The sequence below is a fragment of the Stenella coeruleoalba genome (assembly GCF_951394435.1).
Source record: "Stenella coeruleoalba genome assembly, chromosome: 8".
NCBI classification, from domain to species: domain Eukaryota; kingdom Metazoa; phylum Chordata; class Mammalia; order Artiodactyla; family Delphinidae; genus Stenella; species Stenella coeruleoalba.
In genome coordinates this window covers 77520229-77545072 of record NC_137154.1, presented here as the reverse complement: position 1 = coordinate 77545072, position 24844 = coordinate 77520229, and the positions used below count along the sequence as shown (strand labels likewise).

General features: G+C 35.9%; 1 protein-coding gene across 6 annotated transcripts in view; it reads right to left on the bottom strand.

The window, feature by feature from the left end:
- The window catches only part of YAP1 (Yes1 associated transcriptional regulator), a 109508-nt gene that overhangs the window by 16247 nt on the left and 68417 nt on the right, over positions 1–24844 (bottom strand). The window contains exons 4-6 of one of the 6 annotated variants that reach the window (XM_079930350.1): positions 22939–23058; positions 7482–7663; positions 4554–4601 (exon numbers count right to left, since the gene is read on the bottom strand). In XM_079930350.1, coding sequence (XP_079786476.1) covers positions 4554–4601; positions 7482–7663; positions 22939–23058 — 350 coding nt within the window. Of the gene's footprint in view, positions 1–4553; positions 4602–7469; positions 7664–22938; positions 23059–24844 lie in introns of all 6 variants that reach the window. The other 5 variants (XM_079930351.1, XM_079930352.1, XM_079930354.1 and 2 more) reach the window with 5 other exon arrangements.

The window sequence follows — 24844 nt, the reverse complement described above, 5'->3', positions numbered from 1 at the left end:
GGGACGCATGTGGAGTCAGAGCTATCTGCAACTATAAGTAAAACTGATGGTCCCAGCTTGGTCTGGAGGGAACTTTCCAGGATGGTTTATAAAGGAAAACATGATTTGCCTGGTTCACATAGTGGACTTTTATGGACTCAGGATCCAGCCATGAGCCATTGGTCCTTTTTGTATTTCCCTTCTCTCATTTAAATAGGAGTATCATTTCTCATAGGGTAAAAAAGATACTTTAAGATAATATATATCTGGTAGTAAAGTATTTTGGCTCCATATAAAACTGATGCTTTGGTTCACATCATTTAGAAAAATAAGGAGAAAGGCAGTAGAAGAAGTCAGTAGTCTGGAAACATTTAGAATATCTCTAGGTTATTAAATTCTTTAGAGTATCCAAGAGACATGGAAGCATATGTCTACACAAGTCAAAATTTAGAAACAAGTCAAATATCTATCAGTAGGTGAACAGATAAACAATTGTAGTATATCCCTACAATGGAATACTACTTAGCAATAAAAAGGAACGAACTATAAATACAACATGAATGAATCTCAAAATAATCATGCTAAGGTGAAAAAGTTATGATTCCATTTATAGAAAATTCTGTAAAGCTAATGTCAACTTTACTTTCTTAAAGCAATTTTATCTTCAGCAAATACTATGTAAGAGTGTTTCATTTCTGGATAATATACGGCACACAAATGAAGGTCCCCCCTCTCCAACCTAATCAATTTATTTAAGGTAGGTTAGTTTAGCGAACTAGAAATCCAAATTTAGAAATGAAGAATAACTCTGAAAATACACATCTTTTAAACAGTTTGTCTTAGTAACAGCAGTTTATGTCAACAATTTAAAAAACAAACAAACAAAAAGCCATTTCTTCCAACTGTTCAAGATAGGTCTTGCCATACCCCATTTTCCAACACAGCTTTAAACATTCACAGAATATTTAATTATGTTGGAAGTTATTAAAACATTTAGCCAATGTTTAGAATGCTTTTTGTTTTTTAATATTTGTGCCATTTGCCAAAGTATCTTCAACTTCAGAACAACCTTTTTGACTAAAAACATGTGTATCTATGATTCAAATTCATAGAATGATTCACAGAATCATTAGAATCTATGATTTATTCAATATTAGGACTTCAAAAAGAAGAGAGATAAACTTGGAAAAGTATTAATTGGATTCTGAAAAAGCTTTTCTAGTATCTGCTAACATAAAAGAGTTTGGAGGGAAAAAAAAAGCCAAAACTTTGCTATTATTAAATTCAGAAAAAAAAAAACTGTGGTGATTATTTTCACATGGCTCTGAACAGGGGTCCTGTACTATTTTGCTCTATTTGACTAAAACTATGGACATCTGAATCTCTTCACCATTTCGGGCTAACAGTGTAGTACAATATCCTCAACATTAATACTGTGGGTTTTATCCAGCATTAACCCAGTAACTGACCCTGGTGTGTATTTATTACTGTCCACAGGAATGGCGACTACACAATATTCATTAGTTGCAAAAAATTTATAGCTATAATTTCTATGAAGAGTAAAGCAATTATTTGCTCAGAGATAAGCTATCTATACACAGCAGTCTTGTTTCTATTTTCTGGGTCGTTTCAAGCATTCTGATGAGGGCACTTGGGGATGCGTTTTGACCTAGGCCTTATGAAGGAAATGGAGAATCTTTATCAGTAAAAGGGAAGGGGAAAAGTCAGGTACTCCTTATGGGGAAAAGCTCATGAGTGGAATCATGGCAACAAGACAGAGGAGTGCACTTGGCTGAAGGAAGGTAATTGGCTTAACCAGAATTGAGAGAGAGAAAGAAGGCTACTGACCACAGACCACAAATGAGCTAGGTTGCAGAGTTTAGGCTTGATCTCATAGGTATTAGGGAACCGCAGGTACTAAGAACCACATTCTTAAGCATAAGAGAAGGTAAAAACATTCACACTCAGGGGGAACTATCTTTCCTCAAAGTGTTAGTTTCAAAAGACTTTGAAACAGAAGCTGGGATGCATTCCTAACCCACTCTCTCAAAGGTCTCCCTCCAGTCACAGAGGAGAAACTGATGTATTAGTAAGAGTTATACAGAGAAAATTGAGCATTCCATACATGTTCAATCTCATGGAGCAAAGACGATGTTTATACTTTTAAAAAGTTTTTTTTTTCTTCTGAGACCAGAAATTGCTTTAGAAAGAAAAATAGTGAATAATCAAAATGAAATTTAAAAATTTAAAGCTCTATGAGGAGAAATTTTTCCAAAATTCTGCCAACAAACCCTAACAAATTAAGGCAATAATTTCCATTTTTAACTAAGAAAATATACTAACCCCTTTAAAGTTGTCTCAATTTTTCAGAATTTTGTATTAACCTCACCCATACTGACAGTAGTTTATAAGACCAGGAAATTCTACAACAGACAGGTTTTGTTAATCCTATGCAGAAGTACTTAAGGATAGCTTTTGAAACAAGTAATTTGTGAACATTCTGAAGTCTGGTACCTTCCCACAGCAAATGTGGTATATAATTACAAAACAATGCCACTGGTTTCATGTTGCTTGTTAACTTATCTGCACTGATTTCTATTAGAAAAGTAAAAACAAACAACAAACAGAACCCAACCCCCCCACAGCACTGAACAGGAGTGCCTTGCGCTCAAGTATTGAATGGATCCATCCCTTTTTCTTCATTATTCCTGTTTTTTGAGACTGGAAAGCTCTTTCTGGCTTTCTTGATTATCCTGGTAACCTTATTTAGAGGCATCTTCACTTAAGATATGACCCTTCTTTGTGGAATCTTTCCTGGCACCTACCTTAAGATAATCTAGAAAATATGTAGGATGAGAAAAACACAGATACTTGCTTGATACAAATACAACCATATTCTGGGTATTTGAGCAACTCCAAATTTAGCCCTATACTGGAATTTCATACATTTTCACAATTGTGCCAGGTAAATACATTGACAACTGAATCTTATATGACAAGGCAGTATTTTATTATCCACATATGCAAAGTTAAATTTAAAAAACCTTTTATAAAACCTATCTCTTTCAGGTTTTCTGCTCTGGCTTAGACAAATCTAAGGAATCAACTCTGTAATTTTAATACCATACAAATTTAATAGAAATTGAATTTACAAACCTTAACTTTTCTGAAGCTTTACTACTAAAAGAAGTATCTAAAAACTCCTGATAATTTTAATGAGCAACTGTTTACACTTATACTGATGTAAGAAATAAAGACCTGAAGGTATTTAATTACTTATCAAATTTAAAGTTTAAGATCTTAGTAGGAAAAAATAAAAAGGAAACAATTTCAAAACACTTTAACATGGAGAACCTTTTGCTTGATTCCGAATCTCATTTGAATTAATTTTTGCTCCTATGTTTCTACTTCATTTATTACAAATAAAAGAAACACTTCAGAGAAAAAGCAAGGAAAAATGTCTTCACTTTATATAAAGATCCAATGCTACAGTGCTCTTCCCAGTCAAATGTGGTATTAGAGGTCCTCATTGTAAGAATGTCTGCTCTGCTTTAGCAAAGATGACGTTCATTAGTTATTCCCTGGATTTCTTGATTAAAGGAGGCATTTATGAGAGAGACAATGAATAGAGTTTTTCCTCTCACAAAGTAAACTGGTCTCTATGAAGATTCTATCTGGTGCTCCAAATGGACCAGTTAACAGTATCTAAAATGAGTGGAGTTCTGCCAATTCCCACACTTCCACAGCTCATTCTAACACAATGCACTTGTTAGCCTAGTGCAGAAGAGCTCCACAGAATATGAGGTGTTTCATGGTTGCTTCTGGCAATCTGAGAAAAGTGCAATAATCCCCCAGCTCCTAATTCCTTCAAATCTGTGAACCCTGAACAAACAGAATCTCTTTGGTTTCAAGAATGAGATTCTTTCCATGAGTCAGATAAGTGCCTATGTTATAGAAGGAAAAAATGGCCACAATCTTTCCATCTAAATAAGGTACCTTCACAACCAGTGTTCCTTTGGGTTCACCAGGGAGGAATGCTGATAAAAGCCAACAAAGAAACCCAAAACAGTACTCAGGTAGATCCTTTGCTCTTCTGATAATTTTAATATTCTTTCTTTGGAGTGTTCACTAAAAGAAACTTTTCCTTTCCTCGTAGTATGATTATAATTCTTAATAAGATTTCCTAAAGTAGCCTACCCAAGTAAATAACCTGTACTACCTTTGTTACTGTTCAAATTATTAACCTCTATAAATCATTGTAAGTACTATTTTAGGCTATGCAAATAAAAAATCAGGCACACTTCAAGGCTGACAGGGTGTATATACTACATATCAAATGTGGGGAAAAAAAAGACCTCGACGGAGTTTTGAATACTACTCTGGGAGGAGTGGGGAGGGAGCAGATAGTGTAAACTTTCTGGGAACAGCAATGTTAACTTAAGTATCATGGTAGAAAGATGCCTCAAAGTTACTCTGGGCTAATCTTCAGTGAGGACAGGCCCCTGGAGCACAAGTTTTTCTCTTTCCTAATTTAATATCTGTTTTCAATGCTAAAACATCAGATAAGAGCCTACCTGACATTTTGGAGAATTTGCTGTGCTGGGATTGATATTCCGCATTGCCTAAGAGTGAAAAATAAGATGGATAAAAATTACTTTAAGCCACATGGTTTGGCTGTGTAGGCTGACTTACAAATTGTATCCAGACATATCACCATAGCACAGAATTCCCAAGCTAGCCCAAGAAGAAGCAGACTGAGGACAGGAGCCAACGGAGTCGCCACATAACAAACGGAAACCTCAGAAGTGTTAAACAGCATTGAGGATAGGACAGTAAGACTTTAGGTGTCAGGGTTCAAATAAAACTGGATATTGGTCAGGTAGGTTCTTTACTTCTGAATATTAGATGAAGCAGGAAAAATATAATTTGATGCTTCAGTGATAAGAGAAACTATCAATGGAAGAAGTTCACAGGAAGCCAAAAGGCTTAAGATATACTGAATTTATACTGATTGCTAAAAAACAAAACCAAAAAATCTTAGAAAACACACCATTAGTATAAGAATAGAGCAGATCTGTCACTTCAACAAAAGAAAAGACAACACAGTAGGTGGTAAAGAAGAAATAAAGAAGTTACCTTTAAAGGAAACTATTCTGTCTAGGACCCATCACCCAGAGTAAGAGTGAGAATAAGATTTAGAAAAATTCTTTAGAATGAAGAATTTTATAAGTAGCAGCATTTTGCCCATTGGGCGGGAAGGGGGTGGGGGAGAGCTGATCTACGACAACAACAAAATGATGGATGGCCCATTCCCAGACTTTAACCTTTCTTATTAATAAGGTTTCTTTTTTTTTGGTAGTCTTTAATTCGTATGTGAAATTATATACGCATACGCCATCTAGTACTCAGTAACAACAAAATGAAAACAGCCTGCGTAAAACATACCCTTAAATTGCTTTATTTCTTCTAAGAGCTATATAACTATAATTTTGATGGTGCTACCTTGTTCCGATGATAAAGTTTTATTTAAATGAAAAATATCTTTCCTTTATAGTAATATGTTAAAAAGTCCATCAGAGATACATTAATCTTGTTAATGTGCTTCCTTTCTCTACCTTCTTAAAGGCGGATGAGGGAATATTTCTTTCAAGGCCACTTCTTGACATCATATGCTGGCATCATCTTTCTTACTCACTTTGGTGCCAACCACACTAGAATTACACTGGCAGGTTACTGATAGCACAAACAGTTTAAAGGTGTGCCTGTCTGGGATTCCATGGCTTAGTTTAATTCTTAGGTACTAGTTCTTCAAATCCCAAATCTGAGTTCAAAGACTGTATCAAGTTCATGTATTTCCATTAACACGTGACACTATTAAAATGTAACACTCATGAAAAAAAAGTACCTTGTTCAAATGTCTGCATCCTGACTACAAAAATGGAGAGTATAATGATATTTTTAATGCCTATACTTAGTATGCTATGACTTACGTGAGGAAAAATAGTACAGATATGTATATTTCACGTTCGCAAACAGAGAGAATGTCTCTGGGGGGGAAAAAAAAAATACAAGAAACTGATAGCTACTTACAACCAGAAAAGAGAACTAGGGAAATGGAAAAGGAGATTTCATTTTCACTGTACGTTTACCTTTTGTACACTTTCAAAATCACATCATGTTTATTATCCAAAATATTTACATAAAAATTTAAAAATATACTGCTTTGAGAAGATCACACTCCCAAAATCTGAACTTAGATTTTATCACTCTGAAATAAGATAAAGTAAAAATTCATTTTGAGATGAGGGATTATATATTCTTATAGCACATAAAGACCAACAGTATTTCTGAAAGAAAACTGATAAAAATGGTCGTAAAGTTTTCCAGCTCTCTAACGTTAGAAACTACCCATCCCAACATGAAAAAATATCCATAAGTAGATAATTTTAAAGCACTGTGGGATCTTCTAAACTTGGGATAGCCTGTATTGTTTTAAATAAAACATCTTAGATTCAGCAATACTGAAACATTTATCATTTGAGAAATATCATATTGTGTATTCCCCTAGACAAATAATTCATTTAAAGTAAAAGATGTTTCTCCCCAAGTGATGTCCCAGAGTTTCCCCCTTAGTGAAATCCTCAGATATATAGTAGTCTGCAATTCCATGTACAGACATACCTCATCTTATTGCACTTTGCAGACACTGCAATTTTTGTTTTTAAACATACTGAAGGTTTGTGGCAACCCTGTGTCTAGCAAGTCTATCAGAGCCATTTTTCCAACATTTGCTCACTTCATGCCTCGGTGTCACATTTTGGTAATTCTCACAATATTTCAGTCTTTTTCATTGTTATTATATTTGTTATGGTGATCTGTGATCAGTGATCTTTGATGTTACTATTACAAAAAGATGACTCACTGAAGGCTCACATGATGGTTAATATTGTTTAACAATCAAGTATTTTAAAATTAAGGTATTTAATTTTACATTAAATTTACTTAAATTTACATTAAATTTTACAATAAACAATTTACATTGTTTATTTTAAGACAATGCTATTGCACACTTAATAGACTACAGTACGGTGTAAACATTAACTTTCATATGCAACGGGAAACCAAAAAATTCATGTGATTCACTTTATTGTAATACTTGCTTTATTGTGGTGGTCTGGAACTGACCGGCAATATCTCCGAGGTATGCCTGTATATTTGAGGAAAAGCACCCTTGCTTCCTTCGATTTTTGCTTGACTGCAATGAATACGACCAAAACATCTCTTTGTGATACAGGTTTACAAGTTATAGCCTATGTGATCAAAGGCCAGTTAAGAAACTAGAAACTAAGATGAAAGCTGGACAGAATGTTTCTGTGTCACTCTAGTTTCAGAGAAACAACATTCTTCTGTAACTAATAAATGTCAAAATGAAACACACCCAACTTTATGTAGGAAAACAAAACCCCAAGAGTGGAAGGCTGGTCTCTAACCTGTGGCCTCACCTGCCGAAGCAGTTCTTGCTGCTTCAGTCGCAGTCTCTCTTTCTCCATCTGCAACTGCTGCAGCCGCATCTGTTGCTGCTGGTTGGAATTGCCACCACCCATGACTCCTCCCTGAGGGCTCTGGGGGGCCAGGGGTGGTGGCTGTTTCACTGGAGCACTCTGACTGATTCTCTGGTTCATGGCTGAAATGAAACAGAAGATCTATCCTAAAAAACTAGCAAGAAAAAGGATATTTAGTTATTCAAAAGCAACTGGGGATATTCAACATAGCCTTTTCTGTAGTAACACTAGAAATAACCTAAAAATCCACCAATAGTACAATGGTTACATTAATTTATTATTATTGTAGTCATCTTCGTCATTATCCTAGGATGCAAGGCAGCCATAAGAGAAAAGAAACAAGTAACTCTAATAGGCAGTGACATGGAACAGTCTAAGACATACTAAGTTAAAAGCATAGTACAGAATAGATAGTATTAAAAAAAAAGGGGACAGGTGGAACATATATTACATGCATATCCAGAGAATCTGAACTGAAGGACAGCCAAGAAGCAATTAACATCTGTTGGTTCTGGACCTGGGGAACTAGATGACTAGAGGACCGAGTTCAAGAGAGACATTTTTTATAACTTTTCAAGTTTGAATAATGTGAATATATTGCTTATTATAAAATATAATATATATTTAATTTAAAATAAATCTCTCGAAGTAACTGAGACAAAGCATCCTAAGCATTAAAGCTCATCAAGATTATTAATCTTTAAATATAACTCTAATAAATCAAGTAGATTAAATGATCTGATGCATGCTCATAATAAATTAAGCCTACAAGAATCTGGATGGGACTTCCCTGATGGTGCAGTGGTTAAGAATCCGCCTGCCAATGCAGGGAACACAGGTTCGAGCCCTGGTCCGGGAAGATCCCACATGCCGCAGAGCAACTAAGCCCGTGTGCCACAACTACTGAGCCTGCGCTCTAGAGCCCATGAGCCACAACTACTGAGCCCGTGAGCCACAACTGCTGAAGCCACGTGCCTAGAGCCCATGCTCTGCAACAAGAGAAGCCACTGCAAGGAGATGTCCGTGCACCACAACGAAGAGTAGCCCCCGCTCGCTGCAACTAGAGAAAGCCTGAGCACAGCAACGAGGACCCAATGCAGCAATCAATCAATCAATAAATTAAAAAAAAAAAAAAAAAAAAAGAATCGGCCTGACAATGCAGGAACATGGGTTTGATCCCTGGTCCGGGAAGATCCCACATGCTGTGGAGTAACTAAGCCCGTGCTCCACAACTACTGAGCCTGCGCTCTAGAGCCCGCGAGCCACAACTACTGAATCTCGTGTGTCTCGAGCCTGTGTTCTGCAACAAGAGAAGCCACCACAATGAGAAGCCTGTGCACTGCAATGAAGAGTAGCCCCTGCTCACTGCAACTAGAGAAAGCCTGCACACAGCAAGGAAGACCCAATGCAGCCAAAAATAAATAAATAAACAAACAAATAAATTTATTTTAAAAAAAGAATCTGGATGGCATAGATTGGTCTCATTCAACAGCTCAGGTAGTCATTGTTATTTTTTTAGTTGAACATAGAATATACCATTTGACAATTAGAAACAGACTGGATTCCTACACTAGTGAATTTCTCTCACTGATACAACATTGACCAAACTGTGGATTGTGGTAACCTTGGTGAACAGATGGAAGTTTTATTATGTGAAAATGGCAATAAGAATGATGTATCACCTTTTCAGACACATATTCAACATTTTAAGGTGAAATTTCAGGTCACTGTTTCTACTAAATGTTTAATACACACTGACCAAAGAAAACCTCTGGCCCAAATGACTTCACAAACACTCGAGGAAGAAATAATACTAATCTTATAAAACCTTTTCCAGAGAACAGCAAAGAAGGAAACTCCACAACACCTTTGAGACCAGCATAACCCTAATACCTTACAAGGACATTAAAACAAAGAAAAATTACAGATCACGTTCTCTAATGAACCTTGCTACCAAAATCTGAAATGACATTCACTGACAGCTCTCATGACGTACTGGCTCCCAGCCAAGTGGCAAACTCCTTCTGGTGATTTTTCACGTGTCCTCTGTTGAAGGCACAGAGGCTGCTTGGTAAATGCCAACTCTTCTTGGAGGCTACTTGACCAAACCTCCCCAGCCTTCCCCAGAGTCTGCCATGTGCATTAAGAATCATCTTCCTTCAGGGCACTGCCCTGGGACATTTGTTTACTGACATTTCTCACATGACTGTAATTTTTTATTTACAAATTTGCATCTGCTCTTAGACTGGAGTGCCACAGGAGTGGGGAGAGTATCCTAATTGTGTATATATTCTCAGTGCCTAGTCCAGCATCTTTGCACAAAACTTGTGCTGAAAAAAAACACTGTAATGTTTCTAAGTCAGTTAAGTATTCACTGATGCAGATATTTAACTATTTAATATATGATAATATAGAAATCCTACCAATTTCCCCTTAGACTGACCAACTCTTCCATGAGACTGCATAACATTGATATAGAACCAAGGATATTAGAAGAAAGGAAAATTACAGACCAACTCTCTCCTAGCATGCCTTAGTTCAAGTCAACCTACTGAGATAGTTATATAAGGTGATGGTATTTTTGTTCTTACTCTTCCCCTCAATTTTTTCTGTATTTCTTTTTCTAATTTCTTGAGTTGAACTTACTTAGTTTAAGTCTTTTCTTAGAGCACTTAAGTCAATAAATTTACCTTTAAGTACAGTATTTCCTGCATGGCATACAGTTGAAATAGTACGTAAAATTCATGATTGTTCTACCCCAAATATCTGTAATTTCTATTGTGATTTCCATTTAACTCATGAGTTACTAAGGAGTACACTTTTATGCTCTCAAGCATACATTTAAATTTTTAAAAATAATTTCCATAAACAAATAGAGAAGCAGAAAAAATAATACAGATGATGAATCCTCATGTAGTCATCATCCGGGTTCCCAATGATCAATACATAACCAATTTTGTTTTACATCTATTCTCATCGACTTTTCCCTCAATTATTTTCAAGCAAATAATACAGTATTTCATCCATAAATAATCACAATATGTATCATTCGGGTTTTTGCTTAGATTCTTAGATCTTATAACTATATTTTCTGTCTAATGCTGAAAAATTTGCTTCCAATAACATTAATATGTACTATCCTTCTATACATATGCAAGTATTTCAAAATAACATACGACCGATTATTAAAGTTATGATCAACAAAATGATTATTAAAAGTCTGGTCCTTAAGATATTTCATTAGGTGTATCCAGCCAAATCACTGTGGTTAAGTGTCATCTGAAATAATTCTTTTCTGTGTGACTCAGCCAACTCAATATACAGGCTCACTTGTGGCGATATGCTTCTGAATTTCAGACACTGGCTTTACTTGCCACTCCCCACTGCTCCTAGCAGTTTGTTTATTCCGTTTATAAAAATCAAAGCAAACACACAGATATGGTAGCATACTTCTTAGATATATGGTGGCATACTCTTAATACTTAACTTCATTTTGCCTTTTTGCTAATAACATATCCTTGAGACTACTCCAAAGCAGTATATAGAGGTTCCCCTCCGCCATTTTCTTTTAAAAATAGCATAGTATTTCATTCAACTAATTTCCTATTAGGTACCACAGTTTTAATTATAACCTATATGTTTAATAGCTGGTAGAGCAAGCCATATTTTTTTTGAAGCTAACTTTTTATTATTGGGATCTAATTTTATTGCTTTGTGGTTAAAAGAATCTGGTCTGTATACTGATTCTTGAAATTTGTGACTTGACATGTGGTCAGTCGTTGCTTTTGTACCAGGTCAGGGGCAGACGGCTACACGCCTGGCTTTCACCATTGAGAGTGTTTCATGTATCTCTGTCTTTGTTCTTAACACTTTGAGTTCCTGATATCCTGACTGGCTGACTGGTCCCTAGCCCTGCCCTTGCTCACTGCTTTGTGTGGTTTTGTTTTCTGACCAGCAGAGACTTTTTCTAAATTTATGATCCCAGTTAAGTCTTTCTGGTTATCTCTTTTAAATGTTTTGTCTGGCATAGCAGAGAAGGGATGTCAAAAAAAACATGACTCGCTGCTTCATATTGTTCAAAGCCTTATTAATCTCTTTTATGACCAAAAACAAAAACACCCCACATTTATAAAATGTCTTTACAAAGAATAAATGGCTAAAACCTTAATAATTACGGTTTATAGTTAGTATTTTACAGGGGAATGGGTAGAAAAAAAGCCAAAAAATTTTAATGGCTAAGATTTGCCAATCAATAACCTCATTTAATACAATTGCTTATACTTTCCTGTCACCAACATTATTAGATGCACAATTGACAGGCCTCATAGTATGATATAAAAAATATGGCCTTTAGAGTCAAACAAACCATGATTAGAGTTGGGCACACCAGTTTGTGGTTCATCTAATCCTCAGTTTCCTCAGCTATACCTGCAGACATTAACATCACCCTTTCGGATCACTGTGGGGCTTATAAGTAATATGTAAAGCATCTATTATAGTCCTGGAATACAACAGATGCTCCAAAAATGTTAGCCTCCTCCCTTTTCCGAATAGTTCTTTCTAAACTTTAAGATTACCAGTCCTGCAGATAATCATCTTGGCTTGAATTCCCATACCTTCCCTCCCCCGTCCTTCCACTTCACCATGCCACTCACTGTTTCTAAGTATTCTATGATTCATAAAGATATGCATATTTACCTTTCCTGTAAGATCTAAAGAGAAAAAAATAGGTGGGGGAGTTTGAGCCTTAGCTTAACCTCCCTAGGGATCCTTCTCTTTTGGTGAACATGTTCTTGGCATTCCCATAGGGCACTCCCTCAACATATTTATTTTCCCAAAGAGATGTTTTCTTACGTTGTGCTATGTCAGGTTCAATCATATGAGTTAAATATGAATTGGGGGACTGATCTGAGTATCTATCACACATGGTGACCATCTCACAAACTGAGGCCTAGTGCAAACAACTACTGGGGAAAAAATGTTTTCCATTCCAAGCAGTTAAATAAATTAAAAAATTTAAAAAACTGCTAGGAAATAACCCATTAGTAAGTGTTGAAATGATAAAATATGATTGATTTCAAAACAGATTCTAGAGCTATACAGTGTTAAATATTTCATCTATTAAGAAACATTTTTAAAAAAGCTCTTGAGCTTTCCATACTGATTTTTATTAAGTAATATAGCATTTAACAAGTTAATGTAAACATTCCTTGTGAAAACTAATTGGACAATAACAGTATTGTATGAAAATAAACAGGTAAATATCCTCTGCTTCCCACCGGTTTCTCAGAATTAGATACCATTAGCAGTAATCATTAATGACAGTGACCACTGCTGATGGCACACTCAATTGGTTGGGAAAGTCTTTTTCAAATCTAAGCTTATCTGACTATTAAAAACCACAGAAAGGGAAAAATAAGCGTATCAAAAGATGGAGTAAGAACTCCACAGAATTAAACAGAAATTTGCACAAATTATGCAATAGAAATAGTCTCTCTGGCTAATAATGGTGAGCACTTTTGGTTGTGTTTACCTAAATGCTGTTACCTATGGATACAAGCAGTGCTACAAGCTTCCATATAAAGAGCTCACTTAAATGACCAATTCAAACAACCGAGTTTATCTACAGAAGCTGGGATTTCTTCTCTTCAGAAGCATCCTGTTCTTTACCTTCCGACTATCTCAAGCATTTCAACAAAGCACAGAGCAGTGCACCCACATGGGGTGCAGCAGAGACCTCACAAGCAGGCAAGAAACAAAACAAGCTTTGTTTCTTGGGGGAAGGGGGCAGGGCAGCTAAAAAAGAAAAGAACTGCATTACCACCTTCTTCCCCTCCATGACCAACTACCAAAATCTCAATGTTTCCAGTTTTAACAAAATTTCTAAAAGGTAAAGGAGAAAACAAATCCCTAAAATATGACAAATTTTTTTTTAAAATGCTACATTTTAAATTCAGCCTTTGCTGCCTGAACTATGAAATAGTAACTGTTTCAAGTTTTTCTTAACCGATCAGTCCTGACAGCTTTATGGTAGCAAATCATACACTCAGCAATTACTGAAAAAGAAGAGACGACCTTCTCAAAAACAAAGGAGGTCATCACCACGGGTTCTTTCCAGATTTTATTCTGAACATCTGAATTTTCAAACTTCACACAAATTTTAGATTTGCATAATTTGTATCTTCAACCTTGGAATATTACAAAGTACTACAGATGTGGTAATCAATCGTAGACTTCGAGATAATAAATTCAATCCTAGTAACCTCATTAAGTGTAAATTTAAAATCAGAAAATTATTTTGAGCTTTTAAAATAATAACTCACATCAAATCTCCCACAACACAAGAAAGCACCTTTTTACTTTGTCTAATATTTTATCAAGTTTCAGATATTACATGGTTACATGTTAGAATGGCTATATTAGTTTGCTTATAACATTTAGAAACAAATTTTAGGTTTTTCCCCCATACCTACAAGGGTACTTAAGACTGTAAAATTAAAAGAAATGAATGCTTTTCTAAAAACACAAACTAACAGGCCAACTCTGTCAGTCTTAAAACAGTAAAAACAAAACACAAAACACCCACTGCTAACTAAGTCTTTCAATATGACCTAGGGGATTGAATTGTCTACAAAAAGTTGCTACTAACTGGCACAAAAATTTATGTATTTAAATACAAAATGATGGTTTTTTCAGTGAAAATTACTTACTATTTGATTCACACTGAAAATCTGTCTCTTACAAAAGGAGCAAAAGGCCAGGGTCCTTATCTCATGACTGAATATAACTTTTTATTATCAATATGCAAAAGACATCTCCCAACACTCAATTAAGCTACACCTAAATGATAACACCATGCCCAGGAATGACTTTTTTTTAAAAAGTTATACTGAGATATTTCACCCCTTTAGTAATTTTAATATATTCATAGAATTGTATAACCATCACCACTATCTAATTTCAGAACACTTTCATCATCCCCAAAAGAAACCCTGTATCCTTTAGCAGTACACATCCTATTGCCCCTCACCCAGTCCCTGGTAACCATCAATCTACTTTGTTTCTTTGGATTTGTCATATATATGGAATATATATGACATGTCATATATATGGAATCAATTTTGTGACTGGCTTGTTTCACTTAATATATTTTCCAGATTCATCCATGTTACAGTATGTACCAGCATTTTATTCCTTTTTATTGCCAAATAATATTCCACTGTACAGATATACTACATTTTGTTAGTCTGTTAATCAACTGATGGATATCTGTGTTATTTTCACTTTTTGTTTATTATGAATCATGTGGCTACAAACATACAAATGTGCAGGTTTTTGTGTGGACATGTGGTTTCCTTTTTTGGGCAATATATATCTAGGAATGGAATTGCTAGGTCATATGGTAACTATATGTTTAACTTTTTGAGGAACTGCCAAACTGTTTTCTAAAGTGGCTGCATCATTTTTCAATCACATCAGAAATGTATGAGGGTTCCAACTGCTCCATATTCTGGTCAACACTTGTTAATGCCTGTCTTTCATTTTAGCCATCTTACTGAAAATAAAGTGGCATCTCATTGTGGTTTTGCTTTGTATGATGTGGTTACAGTTAACCTCCCCTAAAACTCTACCCCAGGTCTTACCATAAGCAAAATAATCTCTCCCTCCCACACTCTGTACTTCTCTCCCTTACCAAACATCAACTTCCAGGCCCCCTAACCTGGGTTAAAGTATTTTAATCTTTAAACTGTTCAAAAATACCAATAACACCTTTTTTTAGGTCAATTCGACACTGTCTTCCTTCAACCACCTATCAAAAGTCTGGCATGAAAATTTATTATAATGGTATTTTTCAAACAATACAATTGAGAATGGAGCTTCAAAAACATTCAACAGAACATTTTCTCCTCATCACCTCATTAAGCAGTTTGGGGCAGGACACAGGAGTTGCTAAATGAGGTGAGGAGAAGGGAGAAAGCGGTCTAACTAGCCTTCGGCTCTCTCTGTCCCCCGGATATAACTGTGTTTTTTCCCTCTACTATGAAAATAAAGTTTAAAGGCTAGTTTGGAGAGAAAGTACAGATAATGAAACTATTAGTCTAAAGAGAAGGGGAATAACATTTTAAAATCTACCTGCCATCATGAATTCATGTTAATGAGCAAACAGTTCCATTAACAGCTTTATTCCTAATTACATATAATGTATTACTATTAATCCTCTTTCGCTAGGGGAATTTATAATTTAGAAGAGATGAATCCGAGTTCTGACTGATAAGCACAAAAACTGGCCCTTTTACATAGTGTAGAGCTTGACTGGCTTTTTCTTACCTTTTAATGTCCCTCACAGCACCTTATTTATGATCCCTCATTGTACTTAACACATTTTGTAATAATTATTTATTTTGTAGCTGACAACCCCATGCATGCCTGCTAGCATAGTACCTGGTACATAACTGGCATTCATCAGTTGAATGAGTAAATAAATACTCAAATAGTTTCTATCCCTAGTTAGTAGGATGCTAATTAGTAATACACAGGAGAATCTCCAAGCTGAAGCAAGTCCAGAATGAGTTCTGAAGCAACCTCAGCAACCAAGGTAGCAGAACAACAGGAGTATAAAACAAAGCAAAGAATATGAACCACTCCTCTTCTAAATCATTCCAATTTATTTCAGCAGAAATCTATTTATTTGACTTTTCCCTCAAGAAGTCTATAATCTCTTTTTCTGTTTCTTATAACTGAGTCTCTGGGTTGTCACAAAAAGCGACATCACCAAATGGCTCTCTTCTCCAGCACATTTTATGAGATATTTGCTATTAATGCAGAGTTGATACAAATATGACTTGAAACATAGTTTTCTTTTAAAAATGAATTAAGTTTTCTTGTGTTTGATGTGAGGGGCTTTAGTAACACAAATAAACCATTAATTTAAATTATCATTCAGTGACTTTAAGTTTTAAAATTCTATATGAAAAACTCATTATGTAAACAAAGAAAAATATTTCTTCACTGTATAATTATTTGTATCATTGAACCATCATCAAGTAGAAACTACATATTAATTTAACTTCATTAACCTATGTCTATTCACCCTTGGCAAGTAGGAGAGACTGCTTACCATGATTGATAAACTATTTTGACACCATCCTCCTGACTGTAACATAAAAAAAAAAAAAAAACCTAAAACTGCAAACCTCTAATATTGAACTAATTTTGATATTCTATAACCTTACGTATTAAAATGTTCATTTCGGCTAGTGTTTGTTTTTTAAGTAAAACAAACAAAAAATGTAGTGAGGGCAACAATTAGTAACAATCTCCAACAGTATGTTTTAAATAGGACTTCACTAAGCACATGGCCTAGAAGTATACTTCAAATCAGCTTACATCAGGCTCCTAACATGGTAACTTTATGAGAGTTCTAAATTTTAGAAACAAAGCATACTAAAAATGCATCATCTTTAAGGCAGTTTAAACTCCTATATATGTCAGAGCTGATAGCGTGGACAAAACTTAACTATTCCATCTAGCGCTGCCCATCCCCCATCAGATTTGTTTGCCTGGGCATACCCACCATGTGATAAGGCTTATCTTTAAAGGTTGAAAGATTTCCTGGTCTCCTCTTCAAAAGTAATTCCCAGCTGTGACCAGAGGGCCAAAAGCTAAACTTAAGTGGTGCAATAAATAGTTCAAAAATATCTCTGAAAGCTCAGTGCACTCAAATCCATAAAGCTATTGAGAAGTAACCTTAAGCAAGGATCCAAAACAGTCACTGAAGAATTCATAATCTAGCATATTATATTAAATTAATTAAAGACTGGAAATATTCTTAAAAGCATCTAGTATATGAGTCCAATTAAGTCAAGAGAAGTCAGGTATCTTTCTGAATGAGTTGGTTACACTGTTGATACCAGAAGAACTTGGGTCTCTTGATTCCCAATTGAATAGGTAAATTTTTCTATGACACAATTTAATTCATTTGAATTCACATGTAGAAAAGAGGGTGCTAGCTAACTTCTACTAATGGATTTTTGAAGGGCGTATAAAATGTCAGGTCAGAGCAATGTCATAACTATTTTTCTCACTGGATAATGTGCATTTAAAAACTACATTGAGTATCACATTTAAAGAGGCATCCAGAGAAGGGAAGTCTTAATGCATAAAAAAAAAAACAAAACTCAGAACTCTTAATGCATAAAAAAACTGGAGAAACCACAGTTAAAAGAGAACACTCTGGGATTAGAAATGTATTCACAAATTTGAAGGGAAGTAAATTTCTGAGTAATAAAGGGACACATATTTTCTGGTCATTAGAACCTTCCTTAAATAGAATGGACTGCCTTGTAACGGGGTAAGCTCCTAGTCAAGGGAAAGGGAAAGGTCAAAGGTGAGGTTGGAAGGTAATCTCTTAAGGATATGGTAGAGGTGAGGCATGATAATTCATCTAGATGGCTTCACTTCTGTAATTAGAAACTCATTACCTTTGGGTAATTTCCTTAAGATGAGTCACAATACAGTATATAAGTAAATGCTTCAACCATTGTCATCTTCCTCCCTCTGAAATTTCCATGTGTTAGTATTGGTGACTTAGGTGTGCTTTTGAAAAGATTAACTGCATGTAATCTAAATTTCTTTAAAATTCTGGGTGTCAAAAGATCAAGTCCAGATTCTAGTTCTGTCACTCAACTATATAACCGTGGGTAGTCACAATTTCCCTAGATCTCAGAGAAACTCAGATTTGGGGCAAAATCCCTACCTCTACCAGTTATTTTATTTTATTTTTTTATTGCGGTACGCGGGCCTCTCACTGTTGTGGCCTCTCCCGTTGCGGAGCACAGGCTCCGGATGCGCAGGCTCAGCAGCCATGGCTCACGGGCCCAGCCGCTCCGCGGCATGTGGGATCTTCCCGGACCGGGGCACGAACCCGTGTCCCCTGCATCGGCAGGCGGACTCTCAACCACTGCGCCACCAGGGAAGCCCTCTACCAGTTATTTTTCAAAAAATATACGTTGGTGGCTTGGGGAGTCACAAGGACTGGGTGGCACTACGGCATTTAGTGGGCAACCGTCAGGGATGTTGAACGTTCTTCAGTGCCCAGGATACACCCTCCCTCCTCCTTTGAGAAATGTTGATTAGAAGAATTACAAATTCCTTTTCAGGGCCAAATTTTATGAGGTTTATTTGTTTTAAGAAGTTTTAGTTAGCAACAGCTCTATTTACCTAAAACACACTGAAACATCTTTTCCTCCCTACCCTAAGTAGTTAATAATATAATTCACAACCAAATACTGACATTTTAGGATCACCAGGCGAGATTTAAAAGAGGATAAGGAGGGCTTCCCTGATGGCGCAGTGGTTGAGAGTCCGCCTGCTGAGGCAGGGCACACGGGTTCGTGCCCCGGTTCAGGAAGATCCCACATGTCGCGGAGCGGCTGGGCCCGTGAGCCGTGGCCGCTGAACCTGTGGGAGAGGCCACAACAGTAAGAGGCCCGCGTACCGCAAAAAAAAAAAAAAAAAAAAAAAAGAGGGTAAGGAAAACAAAACAAAAAACCAAAGAACTTGTTTTTAATGCACGAATATAAAGAGACTTGCTTCAATAAAATTCAAATGATTTGATGTTGGTATTCTAGCTACCCAAGACTCCATTAATGGAGTTACAGATTTAGTTTCTACAGCCTTTAGTGTTTTTTCCTACCTCTACCAGAACAGGCTTAGGTACATTTAGGTACATTTTCATCAAAAGTAAAATATTACTTATAACAGCTATCAGAAATATTTAGTCTTCAAGGAAAAAGGTTAATGAATGTCTAAACAGTTAAAAAATTTAACAGACCTTTAATTATTGATGCAAAATATTTAACTTTGATAAGAAAGATGTGAACAACTTTTGGCTTTTGACTTAATAGCAAGTTTTGGGAAACTTTGAAACCAAGGACCAAAATCAACACCTAGGTTTTAATTAGCTGTGACATTTCCATGCACAGAATTTCTATGCACAGAATTATTGATAGTAATTATAAAGGATATTCTGAATTCGCCAACTAGGTTGTTTATTACCTCCTTTAAGTCTCAAAAGATACACCTTTTAATCCAAATCTCTAGTTCCAGTTCTAGTTCTGTTTATTTTATTTACACCCAACGTGTTTTTAATCCCAGTGGTCCCATCAGCACTTATTTCCAGAAACACAGATTCTAACACTACTTATTATGTCCTTTTATATAAACAGGGACAACAACATTACATAAAAGATCAGTTCATTGACCATTAATATTCTGGAATAGAGTTTTCATTCTGAAAAACAGGAATTATAATTTTTGTGTATGTTTTCATTAGGGCTTTTACTGGAAAATATTCAAATGGCTATTATTATATAAAACAATAAATAATTTTACAACATACAAGAAAATATTTAAACCTGAGACTCTTCATGTTTGCAAGTATAAAATCTCTAGGAAAAAGAGTGTTAATAAGAAATAATTTAATGACCTGCATAATACTCAAGCATCAACTTTCTTTAATACAGTGTGAAAACATTCCTAATATGATTCCTTAAAAACAAACAAAAGCCCTCCTTTTTTCGAAGTCAGTAAATATCAGCTAATTCTTATTGGCACTGGATGTCACTTCATGATTTGTTACAAATTACTAATCAATGCTGTAAAATAATATGTCAACGATATATAGTTTTTAGGGAGGGGCAAGATAAGGGTATGGGATTAAGAGATACAAACTACTATGTATAAAACAAATAAACAACAAGAATACATTGTACAGCACAGGGAAATAGTCATTATCATATAACTTTAAATGGAGTATAAGCTTTAAAAATGTTGAATCACTGCTATACACCTGAAACTAATATTGTAAGTCAACGTAAAATAAAAACTTCAATAAAAATTTTTAAAAGATACATAGTTTTTAAATGTTAAAGAATAAAAAATCAGATAAAAAAGAAACAATGCATAACTAATTATTTAATTTCCTGAATTTATGTTACATGGATAATTTATTAACTTCATGTGGGATGTGAATTATTCTAAATATAATTATTCTAAAGCAGCTGATAAAGAACAGAAATATAAAAGAGGCTGGTGTTTGAAGGAGGTGAGTGATAAAGTCAAGCTTATCAGATGTAAGGTGTATCTTCTACTCTAAAATGTCAAAAGACATAGGTCAATTTGACTTAAGGTAAAAAATGGTAAATACTTTCATATAGATTTGGGGAATATAGGAAAACAAATTTCACAACCATGAAAGCAATAACCTATCATTTGTTGGTGTCTGCATGGTTCAAAGGGTCAGAAAGGGGATAGTCTATATTTTTTTGGCAGATAAAATGCAATCCACCATAGAACTTCAGATTTCAAGGAAAACTCCTTCAAATTCAGCAGCTAACAGCTTGTCTCTATTTGCTGTCACTCTGGATCAGAGAAACCCACACTTTTTTTTTTCCCCTTTCCTGCTCCCCTTCAGTTACACTTGAGCTCTCTGACTGAAAAGGTCTGGAACAGATTAAAAGTCGGGCCACAAAATAAAAAGCTTTGGCATGTTGTCAAGCCTGTCTGGAATACACATACACAGTGGGCCCAAAAAGGGAAACTAAACGCAGTAAGAGTATTTTATGAAAACTTTTCTTGGCATAGCTAACTGTACGCTGTGTGTACATACGTGTTGAAGGTGGGAGGGAGATTATCATTATTTTTTTTTGGTACTTTCTCCCATTTAAAAAAAAAGACCAAGCTGTGTGTGTAGTTAATGAATCTACTTAAGCTCACAGCCAAGTTGTTTTATTTCACTTTTTATTAACTGAAAATACTTAAAAAAAAAAAAAAGCTTTGTTCCAATTGCTGATTTCTACAGTTAGCTAAGGGTTAATCATCATTTTTCATAATCTCGTGTAGAGGGAAAAAAAATCCCACAGTACCATTTTTTAAAATTTCCAAAACATGGACAAGCAGAATTCATTTCATTAAAGATGATTTAAGGAAACATGTCTGTTATCGTTCTAGTCCATACAAATGGCAACATTTATTAAATTCTCTACCTTACTTGGTTTCCTGTTTCAACCACAAGGGCTTATTCAAGCATTAAATAGAATCTGAAGTTGCAAATTATTAACATGCCACATTACTTTTTTAACACTCAAATAGGTCTTGAAACTCAAAAGGCTAGCATTTAAGCCAAACCGGATATCTGTCAAAATGACAGTCTCTGCCCTGATCCCACCTTTGACTTGACTTGAATAGGGGATTCAATCAGTTCATAAAGCTGGCCAATCAGTAAGCTTGGGGCAAACCCAAATGTTGGGGGTTTAAAAAGGTATACATATAGATATAGGAGAACTGCTCAGAATGTTCCTGACGGGGAAGTTATTTTACCCAACCAGCTCTGGGTAGAGTTTTTCTTTCTCTTTTTCCCCCAGGACTGTGTTTTGATGGTATTCACAGAGTTAATTCCTCTTTCCCATAAGGGCCCCACAGTTGTTGTTAGGTCAACCCCTGTAAAGCTTCAAAGGTTCCGAGTTCCCTCACTCTGACCTACTCAGTGATCTGCACATTGTTTTCATTTAGCTGCATCCAGTCCAAGACGAAAGCTTTAAAACCACAATGATCTGCTCCTTTTTAAATACATTTTTCCATGGCTTTGGAAAAATGTCTCAGAAACCCAACTGAAGAAACTGAAAACAGTGAAAAAAAATGTGTAAAAAGGCCCTAAAAAAAATGTATACTATTATCAAAATATGCACATTTGGGAGGCGAGTATTTCTTTGTGCAAATGGTGATTTTTGTCATTTGATTTGGAGGGAAATATGGCTTATTTTGGGTTTGTTTCCTAAATGAAAAACAAAGGAAAAACCCCCTTTACTTAAAAAAGGGGGGGGGCAGAAGCGAAGAGAAGGAAAAAAAGGCTTTCATTGGTCTATCTCTAGGGTGACGGGGTACCCACCCCCCTAGGATAGAAAACATTATAATACCCAGGCACAGGATGGTACTCGTTGCTCTCTTAAGTTAAGCATAAGCAGACACCACGTTACTGACAAAAGTTGATATCCCAGGTTTTAGATGAAGCGACAGACTGATTATTTCTGTAGCTAGAAAGATCATTTTAAACACGATCACTGCGTTTTCCCAAAATGTGAAAGGAACAGCGAGTCTGGTTAGTAAACCACCACAACATTCCTCCAACCCCATCCCAAGAAGTCCAAGCTAAAAGGCTGATTTAGACCTGAATTTCTCAAGTTTAAAGTGAAAGGTATAAAAACAGTACTTGGATAAGTTGGATGGGCAGTCATTTTTTAAAATTATGAAGCAGTGCAATTTAATTTAAATGTACCTTCCCAAATTCACATACCAAAAAACAGTCATCAAAAATATCTAAAAAGATTTTGAGATGAACCTTTACCAAAACGAGGGTCAAGCCTGGGGTCTAGCCAAGAGGTGGTCTTGTTCTTATGGTTTATATAGTATATTTCTCCATCCTGAGTCATGGCTTGTTCCCATCCATCAGGAAGAGGACCTATAAATACAGAAAAAAAATCACGGTTGGTTTTTAACTTGGTGCATCTAAAAAAAAGTGAGAGGGGTGCTAATTTAAAAAGAAAACACATCCTGACATAAAACAACTCATTAATGCAGAATTAACAATGTGCTCAGAGAAGAAAGGTAAACCTGTATACTTGATTCTTCTCCACTAAAAGGAAATTACCCAATAATAAAATCTATACCCCCAAAGACACAGATGTAAAAAAGGTCAGATTTTTAGAAAATGCTCTGGAAGTCATGACCCAAATAACTGTTATTAGTGTTAATATAAGACATGGAGTGCTGCAGCTCAGGGACCATCCCCCAATCCAGTCAGTTTTGGGACAGTATCTTCCTAGAGACCCCAAAAGGTTCTTTAATAAGGAATATATGCAAGTGTTCTCAGAGTACCTACAGTATCATAAACATTCTGCTTAATATAAAGCACAGTTTAGCTAAGACTGCCAAGTACCATTTATTTCCATTATTTATGTGACTGACTCACACCAAGAAAACTATAATAGAGAAAACATGGTTCAAAAAAGCTTATTCTTAAGCAGACTGGAAGTTGCTAGGAGGTGGGGATTGTGGCTAGAAGTTTAAGTTTGTCAGAGACTTGGGAAGGGGGCAGAGTAAACACCACAACTGCCGGAAGGCAAATTTCTCAGGAAGAAAAAGAGAAAAGGTACAAATTTCAAAGCTACGGAGTGAGGAAGTAATACCTGGGAGATAGGGCTAAAGAATATAGAAAGTATAAGAAGATTATTCTATCTTTATGAGGGAAGGGAGGCTAGATAGTTGCTTTTAAGAGGTAATAGCAATGAAAAGAGAGGCCCAGTATAAACCACTAAATTCAGGCATATTTCCTCCTTGTCTCTCCCACTCCCCGGCTTCCACTTCCCACTCCCACCAGGAATCAGAAAAGGCAAAGGTAAATTGGGAAAGTCTGAGCAAATGCCTAAAATTTTCCATCTGTGGACCAACACGAATTGACTGCTTACTGTGTGCCAGTCCCTGTGCTAAGTATATTAGGTACATTAACTCATTTAATCCTTACAATGACCAAGGACATAAGCAGTAGTACTATCTCCATTCTAATGGGGAAACTGAGGCACAGAGTGGTTTAGTCGGTACATCACAAAGCTAGTGTCAGAGATGATAAACTTAGCAGCCTAATTCCTGAGACATTTTTCTCATAACAACACTTCTTTTTATTCACCTCCCACATCCAAGATCAGAGACTAAGTATGTTTCCTGTGCAAAAATGGAACAAGTTCCTTCTTTCTGTACTGGCAGTCCAACAGCCTTAAGAGTAATGCTGAAAGAGTAACTTTGGTTAAACAGACCACTCACACAGGCCCATGGGACCCAAGGCCCTAATTCTAGGCCAGTTTCATTTGTATTAGGAACAGACCAATTTGCTCCTATAGTATTATCAAAGATCTACTTTGATGGGGTCAAAATCCTGTTAGGGAATGCAGGCATGTGGAACCAGAGTGTTCTGTACTCCTAGACAGGCCACAGGGGGAAGACCCTTCTCCAATCCTGAATATGGAACTCTGCACACAATGCTAACCATGTCCAGAGTTGAACTTTGCTGCAGAAATCCTGTGTTTACTAAAAAGTGAATGGGAAGCAGATCTGTTTAACACATGTAAATCAAACAAACCACTTTTCTCAGCAGCCTTCAGTGTCACTTTGGGTTCTATTTCCCCACTAGGAAGACAGAACCTCCAGAACTGAATATTAAGGGTTTGTTACTGACTTTAATTGCGAAGATG